We start from the raw sequence: 17,211 nt of genomic DNA, 5'->3' as shown, positions 1-17,211 counted from the left end.
AGCTTGTAATCCACTATTGGCAGTCTAGCTTGCTTTTATTTTAGTTTGGAGCTGCAGCATGGAAACAAACCCTTCACCCCACCGAGTCCACATCGACCATCGATCAGCCGTTAGTTCTAGGTTCTGGCACAGCGGTAGAGTCGCTGCCTTACAGCGCCAGAGACCCAGGTTCGATCCTGACTAAGGGTGCTGTCTTTACAGAGTTTGTACATTCTCCCCGTGACCTGCGTGGGTTATCTCTGGGAGCTCCGGTTTCCTCCCACATTCCAAAGACGTGCAGGTTTGTAGGTTCATTGGGTTTGGTTGTAAATTGTCCCGGTGCAGGATGGTTCTAGTGTGCGGGGGTCGCTGGTCGGCACGGACTCGGCGGGCCGAAGGGCCTATTTCCGCGCTGTATCTCTAAACTAAACTAAACGTTTAAAAAAAATGTTATCCCAGTTTCACACCCGCTCAATTTACAGAAGCCAATTAACGTTGAAAGCTGCACATCTTTGGGATATGGGAGGAAAATGGAGCACCCGGAGGAAACCCACGCGGTCACAGGGAGAACGTGCAGACTCCACACCGGCAGCACCCGAGGTCAGGGTGGAACCCGGGTCTCTGGCGCTGGGAGGCAGCAGCTCTACCCGCTGCTCTGCAGTGCCGCCCTCTATTGATGATGTTCCTCTCAGCCAGCACCTTTGCAAAGGCAGACAGGATTCTTGGTCATTATCACTGAGACGAGGTGGAAGTGAATGTTGCGATTCTGGGGACGGCTGAAGGTCGCCTTCAAACCTTTTAGCAGATTGGCTGAACACTTGTTTATACAGGATGGAAAGCTGGCCAGACTTCAGACAGGCAGAGATGAATGAAAGGGCTGCTGGTACTGTTTTAATCATCACTCTTTGCAATGTACTAAGTGCTTACATGTGTTCAGTAGCTTGATATGCCGTTGGACTCTTGTGCAGCCAAAGACTGGGTCATATCTGGAGTGCGTTCAGTGCATATGGCCGGTTACCTAAACTCATGGGGCCACAGTTGGAAGCAACATCCTCACTAGGTTTATTATTGTCTCGTTTACCGAGGTACAGTGAAAAGCTTTGTTTTGCATGCTATGCTATGAGATCAGATAATACTCTACATAGGTACAATCAAGTCAAACTCAAGTACAATAGGTAGAGCATAGGGGAAGATACAGAGTGTTTAAGAAGGAACTGCAGATGCTGGAAAATCGAAGGTAGACAAAAGTGCTGGAGAAACTCAGCGGGTGCAGCAGCATCTATGGAGCGAAGGAAATAGGCAATGTTTCGGGCCGAAACCCTTCTTCAGACTGATGGTGGGGGGGGGGGAGGGAGAAGAAAGGAAAAATGAAGAGGGGGAGCCCGAGGGCTCAGGGAGAGCTGAGAAGGGGAGGAGACAGCAAGGGCTGCCGGAACTTGGAGAATTCAATGTTTAATGCCGCTAGGGTGCAGACTGCCCAAGCGGAATATGAGGTATTCCGGAATATGAGCTCCTCCAATTTCCGGTGGTGTTCACTCTGGCCATGGAGGAGGCCCAGGACAGAGAGGCCGGATTTGGAATGGGAGGGGGAGTTGAACTGCTGAGCCACCAGGAGATCAGGTCAACTCGTGGTGGCTGCCATTTGTTACAGGAGAAACAGCAAATGATGCACTTTGCTGCAGAGATCATCAATAACCTGAACTTCACAAACCAGTCCAGGAATATTCAATCTATAATCAATTCAAAGATCAACAAGTTCATTTGCTTTGGAGACGCGCGAAACCGCAGATGCTGAAATCTTGAGCGGAACACAAAGTTCTGGAGGAACTCAGCAGGTCGGGCAACAACTTTGGCCCACCGTGTCCGCACCGACCAGCGATCCCCGCACATTAGCACAAGCCTACACACACGAGAGACAATTTACAATTATACCACTTATACCCTTATACACGTCTACGACTTATACCAAGCCAATTAACCCACAAACCTGTACGTCTTTGGAGTGTGGGAAGATCTCAGAGAAAAGCCACACAGGTCACGGGGAGAACGTACAAACTCCGTAGAGACGGCACCCGTAGTCGGGATTGAACGCGGGTCTCCGGCACTGCAAGTGCTGCCCGGATGTGAACAATGTGTGTGTGTAAATAGTTATACGTGTCGAGATTCTTGTGTTGTGCACACAATTGTCTCTATTTGTCTCTAATTGTCTCGAAACACTTCTTCAGACTGAACAAGGGTCTCGGCCCGAAACGTCGCCTATTTCCCTCGCTCCATAGATGCTGCCTCACCAGCTGAGTTTCTCCAGTATTTTTGTCTACCTTTGATTTTCCAGCATCTGCAGTTCCTTCTTAAACATGTGTGTACAGTTATATATGTTAGATGTGGAGCAACTATATATAATTATATCCTGTGTGTGTGTAAATATCCATGATCCATGTGTAAACGTAAGTACATGTGTTCTACATGTCTGTGGTGGGCTGTGTATATATATAACTGCTGTGTATACATTATTCTGTGGTTCATGTGTTTACATTTGTACGTGTGGTTTGTGTTTGTGCAATTATTTATCTGGTGCTGTATAAACTGTTAGTTGTATCTGTGGTTTCTGCGTGCAGACTTTATCTCTGCATTAAGCAGACTGGGTCATTATTTGAAAATGGCATCTGTCAATAAAAAACTTAAAAAGGACAAACATCTGGAAACTATCCGGATATTGCAGCATTTACAGAGGCAACACGTAAAAAGTACAGGTGTATCTGTAAGCAAACAAAAGCTCTTCATGTACCTCGGTACATGTGTCAATAATGAACAGCTTATGTTGTTGCATGCCTTCCCATCCAGAGCTGCTATCAGGCAACTAAACGCCCACCACAGTCCTGAACAACTGTCTACTTCATTGGTGGCCCCCGGACTATCTTTGATCGGACGTTCCTGGCTTTACCTTGCACTAAATGCTATTCCCTTATCATGTATCTGTACACTGTGGATGGCTCGATTGTAGTCATGTATTGTCTTTACACTGACTGGTTAACTCGTAACTAAAGCTTTGCACTGTACCTCGGTACATGTGACAATAAACTAAACGGGAACAGATAAGTTGAGTGGTGGTAAATGAAACGTTGCTAGGCTGATGACCAATTCTCCTCTACACCATTGCGGACATTGGACTTTGTCTCTGGAACTGATGCGCTACAACGCTGAGAACTATATTCTGCACTCTTGATCTTCCCCTTTGCTCTACCTATTGTACATGAGTTTGGCTTGATTGTATTTACAATATGTATAGTATTATCTGGTGTGTTTAGATAGCATGCATAACCAATCTTTTCACTGTACCTCGGTACCAGTGTACCTCAGACAATAATAAAGTGCGGCACGGTGGCGCAGCGGTAGAGTTGCCTTACAGCGCCAGAGACCCAGGTTCAATCCCGACTACGGGTGCTGTCTGTACGGAGTTTGTACGTTCTCCCCGTGACCTGCGTGGGTTTTCTCTGAGATCTTTGGTTTCCTCCCACACTCCAAAGACGTACAGGTTTGTAGGTTCACTGACTTGATGTGAATGTAAATTGTCCCTAGTGTGCGTGTGTGTTGGCTGGTGTTAAATGTGCGGGGATCGCTGGTTGCCGGGGACTCGGTGGGCCGAAGGGCCTGTTGGGCCGAAGGGCCTGTTTCCGCGCTGTATCTCTAAGCTAAACTGAACTAAACCCAAACTTAAATAAATCTGTGTGTGGTGACTGAGGTTGTTTTGTGGCCTCTTATAGCTGGTGAAGCTGTGCAGTGGGATGATCGATGCTGGGAGGTCGTACAACACCGCCAACAAATACTTTGTCAATGGCATCCGAGACCTGTCGCAACAGTGCAGGAAAGACGAAATGGTATCGGTAAGCAAGATCCACACAAAATGCTGCATAACTCAGCGGGTTTAGGTGAAGGGGAACAAATTTAATAAGAATCTGTGGAGTAACCTTTTCGCACAAAGGGTGGTGGGTGTATGGTAGAGTAGAGCTAATGGGTCCTGATGTTTCAATCCCTGTAGTAAATCGGCACTTGATATTTGCAGTGGGAATGGAGTGGTGAAGGGTTGGGGTAGGTACGTCTTCGGGGTGATCAGGTGGGCACCCTCATTCTTTCACGTTTCATTGATGAGCCCACAACGTCTCCAGAGGGCTCAATGGTGATACCCGGTGTCCCAGGTACACACACCTCAATTCCATACCCTCCTGCTTTCATCTTCAAAGGGTGGTGATGTATGGAACAGACAGACAGACAGACAGACAGACAGACAGACAGACAGACAGACAGACAGACAGACAGACAGACAGACAGACAGACAGACAGAGAAATGGGGTTTGTTTACTGATTTTATTTACCTAAATTGGAGGTAAGAAAGAAGTATGTTTACAAGCTGTGGTATTTGCCATCTTGCTCATAGTTCATATGTTCTAGGAACAGAGTTAGGCCATTAGGCCCATCAAGTCCACCCCAGCCCATGGGGGGGAGATTTAGGACGTTGTTCCCTAGGGATGGAGAGAGGGGAGGCCCAGATCAAAGGGAACAACTGCCACAAGGAAAGAGAAATGAGTACTGTTGTGATCTGTTCAAAATAATTGTTTTATTAACAACCGAGGACACTTTCTTCTGTGTGTTGACGTTCTTCTAACATGTTTCCTTCAGGAGTGCCTCCAGAAGTTTGGAGAGAGCTTGCAGGAAATGATTAACTACCACATGGTAAGCTGTTGGCTTCCTTCACCTCCTGGTTGTTGTTGTTTGTAAATCTATCTTTGAAAGCATCGTCAAGGCTGCATGGTGGGAGCGTATGGTGTCCCATCTCAGTTTGGGTCATTCCTACAGGTTGTTTGTGTCTGTGGAATCAGATGCTGCTTGAACAGTGGACACTCTCCAGCTTTTTGTCCCAGCGTCTGCAGTCTTTGCGATTTTTGTTTTCCAGGCTGGGTGCTGTTTAGAAAGCAGTGCTTCGAAAACAGCAGAGTAAGGGGGGAAGACAGAGGGTAGCAGGCTGCTCTTATCCTGTGACAAGCACAAGGGGGTAGTGTAGAGATGCTTTAAGTCTGCTGGCTTGATAAGCTGGAACATTTGAGAGTGAATATTACGAGTTTTGTATTGAAGAATATTTAGACTTCAGAGACACAGGCCCACCGAGTGCGTGCCAACCAGTGATCACCCCGTACACTAGCACTATCTTACACACTAGGGACAATTCACAATTTCACCGACCATCCTGTACGTCTTTGGAGTATGCGAGGAAAACGGAGAAACCCACGCGGTCACGGGCGAGAAGGTACAAACTGCGTACGTGCTGCCTGACCCATTCAGTTCCTCCAGCACTTTGTGTTTTGCTCAAGATTCCGGCATCTTCAGTTCCTTGCGTCTTAAAAGTTTTGTTATTCTTGCAACATGGGAATATCAGCAGCCGTACAGGACGGCAGCTCCGACAAAGAGTTGTGAAAAAATGCACAGGCAATCTGTTTCTCACTCATTCTAGCTGGCAGCGAAATGTTGGCCGGGAATTCAGAGGGAAGTTCACGGAGGTTCACGGATACTGGGATTGTTTTCTCTGGAACGCCGGAGGTTGGGGGGGGGGGGAGACCTAATAGAAGTATATAAAATTATGCGAGACGGAGAGAGGGTGGGCAGCAAGAGGATGGAAACATTAAATACTAGAGGGCACAGCTTTAAGGTGAGAGGGGCAAAGTATAAAGGATAGACTCAAATTGCCGGAGTAACTCAGCGGGTCAGGCAGCATCTCTGGAGAACATGAATAGGTGACGTTTCGGGCTGGGACACTTCGTCAGATGCTGAATACCGCACGAAAATGGGCCCTTTGGCCTAACTTGTCCAAGATGCCATAGTCGCACCTGCCAGATTCTCGACCTGAAACATCACCTGTCCATTTTCTCCAGAAATCCTACCTGATCCACTGAGTTACTGCTCCTATCTTTGGTATAAACCAGGATCTGCAGGTCCTTTTTATTATGGATGTGTGGGACAAGTGTGTGGAATTCTCTGCCTCAGAGGGCGGTGGAGGCCAGTTCTCTGGATAGTTTCAAGAGAGAGCCAGGTAGGGCTCTTAAAGATTGCGGAGTCAGGGGATATGAGGAGAAGGCAAGAACGGGGTACTGATTGGGGATGATCAACCATGATCACATTGAATGGCGGTGGTGGCTCGAAGGGCCGAATGGCCTACTCCTGCACCTATTGTCTATGTATTTTACGCAGAGGATGGTGGGTGCCTGTCAGACGTTTGGATGGGCACATGGATATGGATGGGCAAATGGGGGAATATGGTTTACGTGCAAGCATGGTATTCTGCACAGACATTGTGGGCTGAATGGCCTGATCTGATTCCTGGGATGGCAGGACTTTCATATGAAGAAAGACTGGATAGACTCGGCTTGTACTCGCTAGAATTTAGAAGTTTGAGGGGGGGATCTTATAGAAACTTACAAAATTCTTAAGGGGTTGGACAGGCTAGATGCAGGAAGATTGTTCCCGATGTTGGGGAAGTCCAGAACTAGGGGTCACAGTTTAAGGATAAGAGGAAAGTCTTTTAGGACCGAGATGCGAAAATCATTTTTTACACAGAGAGTGGTGAATCTGTGGAATTCTCTGCCACAGAAGGTAGTTGAGGCCAGTTCATTGGCTATATTTAAGAGGGAGTTAGATGTGGCCCTTGTGGCTAAAGGGATCAGGGGGTATGGAGAGAAGGCAGGGATGGGATACTGAGTTGGATGATCTGCCATAATCATATCGAATGACGGTGCATGGCCTACTCCTGCACCTATTTTCTATGTTCTATGAGATTTAAAACCACCAGAAGGCATCAAACATCAAACAGCGGCCGGTTTCTTCAGACAGTGCGGCTGGGGTAAATGTCGAAGCCCTGACGTGGGACTTGAACCTCTGACCCTTTGGCCCAAGTGCAAGCATGCTGTCAGCTGAGCCACAGCTGATCCGAGGCACATACTCTGGAAGAGAGTGCGGTTTTGGTGAAGCACTTACCCAGAGCTCTAAACCGTTGGAAACACAGTGAGTTCGATCGAATGCATCCTCTTTCAGCAAAGAGATGATTGACGGTGGAACTCTGGGGAATTTTGGCCCCAATTTCTCTCCCGGAGCAAGTGAACCCCTGGAAACAACAGGAGATGAAGTCAAGTTGCTCCCCAGTTCACTCAGACAGCCTGGAGGTGTTGGGCTCACCAGCCAGTGTTTGCTGCCTTGGTTGGGGAATGTTAAGTATTTTGTGGTCTCGGGATAAAAAAAACAACTGCTTCCTGTTTAAATCAGCCCGCACGGCCTGTGATCCACGGCCCTGGCTGCAGCAGAAGTTCCAAAACACCACGGCGCTCCAGAGCCCAGGCCTAAGGATCGGCCTACTGAGTGAGGCCTTGGACAGAGGCTCAGTGCTTCTTCCAACCACACAAGAAGAACATTGGCAGATGTTCATTTCAGAGTTATACATTGTGGTAACAGGCCCTTCAGCCCAACTTGCCCACACCGACCAACATGTCCCATCTATACTAGTCCCACCTGCCTGTGTTTGGCCCATATCTCTCTAAACCTGCCCTATTCATGTCCCTGTGTAATTGCCTCAACGGTTATGATCATCCCAACCTCAACTACCTCCTCCGAGGGATCTTTCCATGCACTCACTGCCCCTTCTGTGGAAAAGTTACCCCTCAGATTCCTATCAAACCTTTCCCCCTTCACCTATGTCCTCTGGTCCTCGATTCCCCTACTCTGGGCAAGAGACTCTGTGCGTTTAGCCGATCTATTCCTCTCATGCTGATGATGCAAAAGTGAGTGGCTTTGCAGACAGTGAAGATGATAGTGACAAATTGCAGCAGGACCTGGATCGATTGGCCAGGTGGGCTGAGGAATGGCTGATGGAATTTAATATACGGAAATATGTGAGGTTTTGCATTTTGGGAAGTCTAACAAGGTCAGGACGTACATAGTGAATGGTAGGCCTCTGGGTGGTGTTGTAGAGCAGAGGGATCTAGGAGTACAAGTGCATGGTTCCTTGAAGGTGGATTCGCAGGTAGATAAGGTCAAAACAGCTTTTGGCACTTTGGCCTTCATCAGTCAGAGTATTGAGTATAGAAGCTGGGAGGTCATGTTGCAGTTGTATAAGACGTTGGTGAGACCGCATTTAGAATATTGTGTTCAGTTCTGGGCACCATTGTAGGAAAGAAGGTACACAAAAAAGCTGGAGAAACTCAGCGGGTGCAGCAGCATCTATGGAGCGAAGGAAATAGGCAACGTTCTTCAGATGTTTTCAAGCTGGAAAGGGTACAAAGAAGATTTACAAGAATGTTGCCAGGACTAGAGGGTGTGAGCTATAGGCAGAGGTTGAGTAGGCTGGGACTCTATTCCTTGGAGCGTCGGAGGATGAGGGGTGATCTTATAGAGGTGTACAAAATCATTAGAGGAATAGATCGGGTAGATGCACAGAGTCTCTTGCCCAGAGTAGGGGAATCGAGGACCAGAGGGTATAGGTTTAAGGTGAAGGGGAAAAGGTTTAATAGGAATTAGAGGGGTAACTTTTTCACACAAAGGGTGGTGGGTGTATGGAACAAGCTGCCAGAGGAGATAGTTGAGGCTGGGACGATCCCAACATTTAAGAAACAGTTACACAGGCACATGGATAGGACAGGTTTGGAGGGAAATGGACCATATATATGCTGGCAGGTGGGACTAGTGTAGCTGGGGCATGTCGGCCGGTGTGGGCAAGTTTCCACACTGTATGACTCTATCCGGAGTGATTTTCTAAGAGTGTGAGTCAGCCACACACAATGACTGGGACTGGAGTCAGGATGTGGGAATTCCCAGCAGGATAGAGGCAGCGGGCTTCCCATCTGGTCGTTAGCTGCCTGCCACACCAGTCACAGAGTGCACTCATCATCAGGGAGCAGGCTGCCAGTAATCCCTACCTGCGTCTGATCTCCAATGTTCACTTACAGAGCTGCGGTAAAAGGACATTTACCATTCACGGCCTTCCCTTAATTCTCAGTGGAGCAGACCTCTACACTTCCCGCTATGAGGAAACTCGTACAGTAAATCTAATTTTTTTTAAACCTTTAGCTATTACTGGATCACTGCTTCCTAATGGGAAACGTCACCCAGGGATTAAAGTGCACACTTATAAAGATGGATGATTTAAATGTGTAAATGGCTCTTAATGGCCAGTAGGATCACCATCTTGGATAGATAATCCTTGACAATAGACAATAGGTGCAGGAGGAGGCCATTTGGCCCTTCGAGCCAGCACCACCATTCGATGTGATCATGGCTGATCATCCCCAATGAGTACCCCGTTCCTGCCTTCTCCCCATATCCCCTGACTCCGCTATTTTTAAGAGCCCTATCTAACTCTCTTTTGAAAGCAGGAGACTCATAGCAGGTGTCCCGTATAACCTCAATGCTCTTATCTAGCACGTTCAGAATTTTAAGAATAAGGAGTAAGCCATTTAGAACGGAGACGAGGAAAAACTTTTCCTCACAGAGAGTGGTGAGTCTGTGGAATTCTCTGCCTCAGAGGACGGTGGAGGCAGGTTCTCTGGATGCTTTCAAGAGAGAGCTAGATAGGGATCTTAAAAATGGCGGAGCCAGGGGATATGGGGAGAAGGCAGGAACGGGGTACTGATTGGGGATGATCAGCCATGATCACATTGAATGGCGGTGCTGGCTCGAAGGGCTCGAAGGGCCAAATGGCCTACTCCTGCACCTATTGTCTATTGTCTATGGCCTTCTTCATTAATGGCTGGTGCTCAGTGGGAACATGGACAGCCAGATGTGTAACAGAGAGTTGGAAACATCGATGGCCCAAAAATCTTGTGGGTTCTTTTGTTGAGACTGAGAAGAATTTCCTGTTCTGAATCATGCCATAGGATCTTCCGTCTGCAGCAAGTTGGGCTTCTGTTCAAAGTTTCTTCCCAATGACAGCACCTCATGTGTTACTGAGCTCCCTCCATTCTCTGCATTCAGTTGTTGACCTTGAGCAAGTGCTAAAATCCCCCCCCTCCCCGACCCAGCATTTGAACCACGAGTCTCCCGAATTGGATGCATTCCGCAAACTGAGCCAAGCCAACACTTGGGCAAGGGCAGTCGTGAACTACTATCTACTATCATTGGAGAACCTCGGAGTATCGTTGATCGGACTTTACTGGCTTTATCTTGCACTAAAGGTTATTCACGTTATTCCCTTTATTCTGTATCTGTACACTGCAGACGGCTTGATTGTAATCATGTATTGTCATTCTACTGACTGGTTAGCACGCAACAAAAGCTTTTCACTGTACCTCAGTACACGTGACAACAAACTAAACTCAATGTGATTGTTCCAGCCTGTCTGCATCCTGGACTGGACTTCAGCATGTCCATCAGGCAATGTCCCCAGTCACAATTGTCATCGAATGTCCATGTGCACATGTGTGTGTGTGTGGTTGAGGACAACGAGCTGTGATTCTACACTCCCTCCTCCGCTCCCCTCCCCCCTCTCCTCTCCCCTCCCCCCTCCACGCTCACCCTCCCCCCTCCTCTCCCCCTCCCCCCTCACTATTTTCCCCCCAACCCTTAGCCATCCCCCTTCCCTTCACCACTCCCACTCCCCACTCCCCCTCCCATCCCATCCTCTCCCCACTCCCCATGCCCTTCCCCTCTCTCCCCTTACCAGTCCTCCCCTCCCCTACCCCTCTACCCCCTCCATCACTATCCTCCCCCCCTCCCCATTCCCCTCCCCCCCCTTCCTCCCCTCTCTCCCCTTAGCAGTCCTCCCTTCCCCCCTCCCCTCCCCCTCCTCTCCCCCCCCCCCCTCACTCTACCTCCCCCCAACCTTACCCTCCCCTCCCATTCCTCTCCTCTTTCCCCTTAGCAGTCCTCCCCTCCCTCCTCCCCCCCTCCTCCCTCTGGGTGAAGGGGCTGCCAGTACTCACAGCCCAGGCCCCACAGAGTGTGCGGCTGGTGGGATGAAGTTTTTTGGAGGGGTGCCAGTGGCTGTGGATCTGTCCCCACTACGAGCCAATGCGTTCGGGGCCGGAGGGCTAGTGTGAGGAATCAGATTTCCTCTAATTGCTCATATCTGGGCCGTTCCGTTTCACTGTCACAGGCACTGAAGCCGCTGGTTCACAGTCTGGAAAGGAAATGTTTGTGGACATTTCTCATTTCTCAGCTATTTGGCTCAGATGTCACATGGTTATTGCGCTGCCAAATGTTTGATGCATAGCCGGCAATGCATGTGAATGATTGCATGTGCTTCACTCAATGGTGGCGCAGCGGTAGAGTTGCTGCCTTACAGCGCCGGAGACCCGGGTTCGATCCTGACTACGGGTGCTACCTGCGCGAAGTTTGCACGTTCTCCCCGTGGCCTGCGCGGGTTTTCTCCGGGCGCTCCGGTTTGCCCCCACACTCCAAAGACGTACAGGTTTGCTGGTTTAAGAAAGAACTGCAGATGCTGGAAAAATCGAAAGGTAGACAAAGATGCTGGAGAAACTCAGCGGGTGAGGCAGCATCTATGGAGCGAAGGAATAGGTGACGTTTCGGGTCTCGACCCGAAACGTCACCTATTCCTTCGCTCCATAGATGCTGCCTCACCCGCTGAGTTTCTCCAGCATTTTTGTCTACCTTCAGGGTTTGGTTGTTAATTGCCTTGGTATAAATGTAAATGGTCCCCAGCGTGTGTAGGATAGTGTTAATGTGCGAGGATCGCTGGTCAGCGTGGACTCGGTGGGCCGAAGGGCCTGTCTCCGCACTGTATCTCTAAACTAAACGGAACTATTTTACATACAGTGTTTACTTGTAGCAGCAAAAATTCTTTGTAAACACAGTCCTCAATAGATACCATAATAAACAAACACAAAAATAACTTCAATCAATCTTAAAAAGGATAATGTAGTGCTCAACAAAAATAGCCCAAAGTCCCTCGTGCAAACAAGACAATTTGTACTGACGGCAGTCACAAAGTGCCGGAGTAACTCAGCGGGTCAGGCAGCGCCTCTGGAATTCAGGAATAGGAGTCGTTTCAGGACATGTCACCAATTCCTTTTCTCTGGAGATTCTGCCTGTCCCGCTGAATTACTCCAGCACTTTGTGCCTGTCTTCGGTGCAAACCACCAGCATCTGCAGTTCCTTCCCACACAAGATTCTTGCACTTGAGGGAGTGCAGCGTAGGTTCACAAGGTTAATTCCCGGGATGGCGGGACTGTCATATGCTGAGAGAATAGAAACATAGAAAATAGGTGCAGGAGTAGGCCATTCGGCCCTTTGAGCCTGCACCGCCATTCAATATGATCATCCAACTCGGTATCCCGTACCTGCCTTCTCTCCATACCCCCTGGTCCCCTTAGCCACAAGGGCCACATCTAACTCACTCTTAAATATAGCAGCTGGGCTTGTACACACTGGAGTTTAGAAGGATGAGAGGAGATCTCATTGAAACATATAAGATTATTAAGGGCTTGGACACGCTAGAGGCAGGAAACATGTTCCTGATGTTGGGGGGGGGGGGGGGGGGGGGGAGTCCAGAACCAGGGCCACAGTTTAAGAATAAGGAGTAAGCCATTTAGAACGGAGACGAGGAAACACTTTTTCTCACAGAGTGTGGTGAGTCTGTGGACATTCTCTGCCTCAGAGGCGGGGGAGGCGGTTCTCTGATGCTTTCAGAGAGAGCTAGATAGGGCTCTTGAAAATAGCGGAGTCAGGGGATATGGGGAGAAGGCAGGAACGGGTACTGATTGGGGATGATCAGCCATGATCACATTGAATGCGGTGCTGGCTCGAAGGGGCCGAATGCCTACTCCTGCACCTATTGTCTATTGTCTATAAGACAGTTTGTAGCTGTGAGTTGAGCTGGCCGTGCCCATAGCCTGGTGGCTGTCGAGAGAAAGCCGCTCCTGAAGCCAGGCGTCGGACCATAATAGCACCTCCCGTTACATATCGACAATTAAAATATCATCTGCTTGGGCTTCATTTCATTGTTTTTTTTCCCGTTTCAAAGGCTTTTTGTTGCGAAAACGTTCCGAGGGAAATTCTTTCCCTGACTGTTCCCCCTTCTGGTGAATGAATTTGCTGACAACAGATCTGGTGCATCTGGACAACAGATGTGAGCCTGTGACTTAATACGTTGTCCCCTCACTTCAGACAGTGCGCATGTGTGAGCACTTTGGGAAACATAATCCAGTGGTACGAAGGTTTTGGACCATATTCAAAACCGTGAGATATTTGATAAGAATAATTAAAAAAAAGAACGGGTTTGCTGTTCTTCTCCAGAGCGGGTGAGGGAAAGCAACAAATACTGGAGGAAGATAAACATGTGCTCGTAATCCTTTTGCCTGCCTTGTTATCCATTTTGGTGGCAAAAAACAGAAAGCAGACTATTATCTAAATGGTGGCCGACTAGGAAAAGGGGAGATGCAGCGAGACCTGGGTGTCATGGTACACCAGTCATTGAAAGTGGGCATGCAGGTGCAGCAGGCAGTGAAGAAAGCGAATGTATGCTAGCTTTCATAGCAAAAGGATTTGAGTATAGGAGCAGGGAGGTTCTACTGCAGTTGTACAGGGTCTTGGTGAGACCACACCTGGAGTATTGCGTACAGTTTTTGGTCTCCAATCTGAGGAAGGACATTATTGCCATAGAGGGAGTGCAGAGAAGGTTCACCAGACTGATTTCTGGGATGTCAGGACTGTCTTATGAAGAAAGACTGGATAGACTTGGTTTATACTCTCTAGAATTTAGGAGATTGAGAGGGGATCTTATAGAAACTTACAAAATTCTTAAGGGGTTGGACAGGCTAGATGCAGGAAGATTGCTCCCGATGTTGGGGGGAAGTCCAGGACAAGGGGTCACAGCTTAAGGATAAGGGGGAAATCCTTTAAAACCGAGATGAGAAGAACTTTTTTCACACAGAGAGTGGTGAATCTCTGGAACTCCTGCCACAGAGGGTAGTCGAGGCCAGTTCATTGGTTATATTAAGAGGGAGTTAGATGTGGCCCTTGTGGCTAAGGGATCAGAGGGTATGGAGAGAAGGCAGGTACGGGATACTGAGTTGGATGATCAGCCATGATCATATTGATGGCAGTGCAGGCTCGAAGGGCCGAATGGCCTACTCCTGCACCTAATTCTATGTCTATGTTTCTATGTAAGATCAAGGCAAAATGTTCAGGAATAAAAGCACATTTCCATTCCAGGAGTACCCCGCCCGCGTTTGTCAGCCAAGTCTATGGACCAGACCCTGTTGGAGAGATAGGGGTATTCTGGCACGCAGAGCATCTTGGGTAGGGAACGCCGCCATTAATGAGGAACCTGTCAATAATAATTCTTACTCTGGGGTTGGAGAACAGTATGGGAAGCTGTGTGAGTGAAGTGCAAATGTAGTTTGGTTTAGTTTAGGTTATTGTCACATGTACCGAGGTACAGTGAAAAAGCTTTTGTTGCGTGCTAACCAGTCAGCGGAAAGACAATACATGATTCAAACGAGCCGTCCACAGCGCACAGATACATGATGAGGGAGTCATATTTTAGTGCAAGATAAAGCCAATCAAAAAGATGGTCCCCAGGTCTCCAATGGGTGGATAAGTAGTTCAGGACTGCTGACTAGTTGTGGTAGGATGGTTCAGTTGCCTGATAACAGCTGGGAAGGAACTGACCCTGAATCTGGAGGGTGTAGGCGAAACCGGTGACCACGGAGGAAACCCACGTGGTCACAGGAGAACGTACGAACACACACGCAGTCAGCAAGCCGAGGTCAGGATCGATCCTGTGTCTCTGGCCCCACGTCCACTCCTCACCCTGGCAGTGTCCTTAGGGTGTGTGTAGGGTAGTGTTAAAGCCCCTGTCCCACTTATGCCCCTGTCCCACTTAAGAAACCTGAACGAAAGACTTTGCGCCCCACCCAAGGTTTCCGTGTGGTTCCTGGAGGTCTTTGTCAGTCTCCCTACCTGCTTCCACTACCTGCAACCACCGGCAACCACCTGCAACCTCCGGGAACCGCACGGAAACCTTGGGTGGGGCGCAAAATCTCCAGAGGTTTCCGTTCAGGTTTCCTAAGTGGGACAGGGGCATTATTAGCGTGCAGGGATCGCTGGTCGGCGCAGACCCGGTGGGCAGAAGGGCCCGTTTCCGCGCTGCATCTCTAAACCAAACCAAACTATTCAAAAGGTAGACACAAAATGCTGGAGTAACTCAGCGGGTGAGGCAGCATCTCTGGAGAGAAGGAATGGGCGACCTCGCCCATTCCCTCTCTCCAGAGATGCTGCCTCACCCGCTGAGTTACTCCAGCATTTTGAGGCTCCCTTCGATTTTACCCGCACCTGCAGTTCTTTCTTAGACTAAACGAAACGCTCCAGAGGGCCACTTTTAGTTTTGCACCCTATTCAAACATGGTTGAGCAGAGTCGATGGGAGAGCGATCTGGATGGAGTGCCCTGGAGGCCACTTAGGAGGTAATGGATCCTGTCGGCTGCTTCCTAGCTTGCGTCAGGCATCCTCATTACCAGAACCCTTCAATAAGACCCCGTGGGATAACCTGTCCAACCTGTTACTGCTGGAATGCTCAGAAATAAAAAAAACTGGCAACATGTCATCATATTCTAAGTGAAACCTACAGCGTGATTCAGGCTCTTCAGCCCAACTTGCCCCACATTAGTCAACAATCCCGCATCTACACTAGTCCCATCCGCCCGCAGTTTTTCCCCATATCCCTCTAAACCTGCCCTAACCATGTACCTGTCCCAGGTAGACAAATGTGCTGGAGAAACTCAGCGGGTGCAGCAGCATCTATGGAGCGAAGGAAATAGGCAACGTTTCGGGTCAAAACCCTTCTTCAGATTGGCTTGGTGTAAATGTAAATATTGTCCCTAGTGCATGTAGGATAGTGTTAATGTGCGGGGATTGGTGGGGGGCCAAAGCTGCATCTCTAAAACTAAAAACTAAATAACTAAATTCAGCCCATCTGAGTCCAGTTGAATCCTCTTTGCATTATTATTCCGATCCCCACTGAGTTCAAAGTCATCAGTACACATGGAAGTTACAATCCGCTGCCTCAGCCAGATAGTTGTTATAGACAGTGAGCAATTGGCAGCTGCCCAAGCATTCATCTCTGTGGTAATGCATTTACCACTGTCCACCAACCTGAGAACACCCGCTGCTTAGTTTCCATCTGTTCTCCAGTTCTCAGTCCACTGCAGTATATTTGCCCCAATTCCACCTCTTCTCACTTGTTCAGCAACTCGTCCGGGGTGTAACCTGATCAAAAGCTTTCGTTGCAAAATCCAAATGCAACAAGTCCACTCGTTCCGTTCATCGACACATCCTCCGAGAATCCCATCGAACATGTGGGATTGGGCCAAACGTGGGCCCAGCGTAGGTGGGACATCTTGGTCGGCAGGGGCAAGTTGGGCCGAAGGGCCTGTTTCCGTGCGCTATGACTCTAACAGACTGGAGTGGTTTGTGAATCAGATAACAGATGGGAAATGAGTAGGGGTGTAAACAGATCCTTCTCAGGCTTGCAAACTGTGGTAAACGGATTACCGCCGTGATTAATGTTTGGGCACTGGTTTTTCACAGATTTCCATTGAAATCTTGGAATTCCCTTATAAACTGGGGCATGTGGAGCCGGTCCCAAGTGGCTGCAAGCACAGGCAGCCAAACAGAGCAAATCTTTGGGAAACACGGGGACTGGGCAGGGAGGGTCGGGTTTAATGTTGTCACATTTATCGAGGTGCAGTGAGAAGCTGTGATTTACATGCTAACCAACAAATGAGATATACCATCCATAGACAGAATCAGTTCAAACTCGTACAATCAATAGAGCAACGGGTGCAGGATATAGTTGTGCATCTTTGAGAGCATCGGTTCTTTAGGCAAAATGCGATGTCCACACTGGGGTAGAGGTGAATCGGACAGTACCCAAGCTAATGGAAGGACTGTTTAACGGAGGGGAAGGTGATGAGTCTGGTGGCACGCACTTTCAAGCTTCTGTACGTTCAGTTGGAGGGGAGCGGGGAGAAGAAGGACTAACGGGCGTGAGACGAGTCCTTGATTATATTGGCTGCTCTTCCAAGGCAGCATGATGGGGGATGGTCAAGGGGCTGGAACTCTGAAAGTGGAACGCACGTCATTCGGAACAGAGGCAGTCATGTTGCAGCACACCTGTGATAACTCACACCTGTGATAACCCACACCTGCGATAACTCACACCTGCGATAACCCACACCTGCG

General features: G+C 48.7%; 1 protein-coding gene across 2 annotated transcripts in view; it reads left to right on the top strand.

Annotated features, from left to right (window-relative positions):
• The window catches only part of acap3 (ArfGAP with coiled-coil, ankyrin repeat and PH domains 3), a 168,339-nt gene that overhangs the window by 73,372 nt on the left and 77,756 nt on the right, over positions 1-17,211 (top strand). For both annotated transcript variants that reach the window (XR_004416567.1, XM_033048279.1), the window contains exons 3-4: positions 3,741-3,860; positions 4,654-4,707. Coding sequence is in view for 1 of the 2 variants with exons in the window: in XM_033048279.1 (XP_032904170.1) it covers positions 3,741-3,860; positions 4,654-4,707 (174 nt within the window). In the remaining variant the exon portion in view is untranslated. The remainder of the gene's footprint in view (positions 1-3,740; positions 3,861-4,653; positions 4,708-17,211) is intronic.

This window comes from Amblyraja radiata, chromosome 31 (assembly GCF_010909765.2).
Source record: "Amblyraja radiata isolate CabotCenter1 chromosome 31, sAmbRad1.1.pri, whole genome shotgun sequence".
NCBI lineage: Eukaryota > Metazoa > Chordata > Chondrichthyes > Rajiformes > Rajidae > Amblyraja > Amblyraja radiata.
This window is presented reverse-complemented; position numbering and strand designations above follow the sequence as displayed.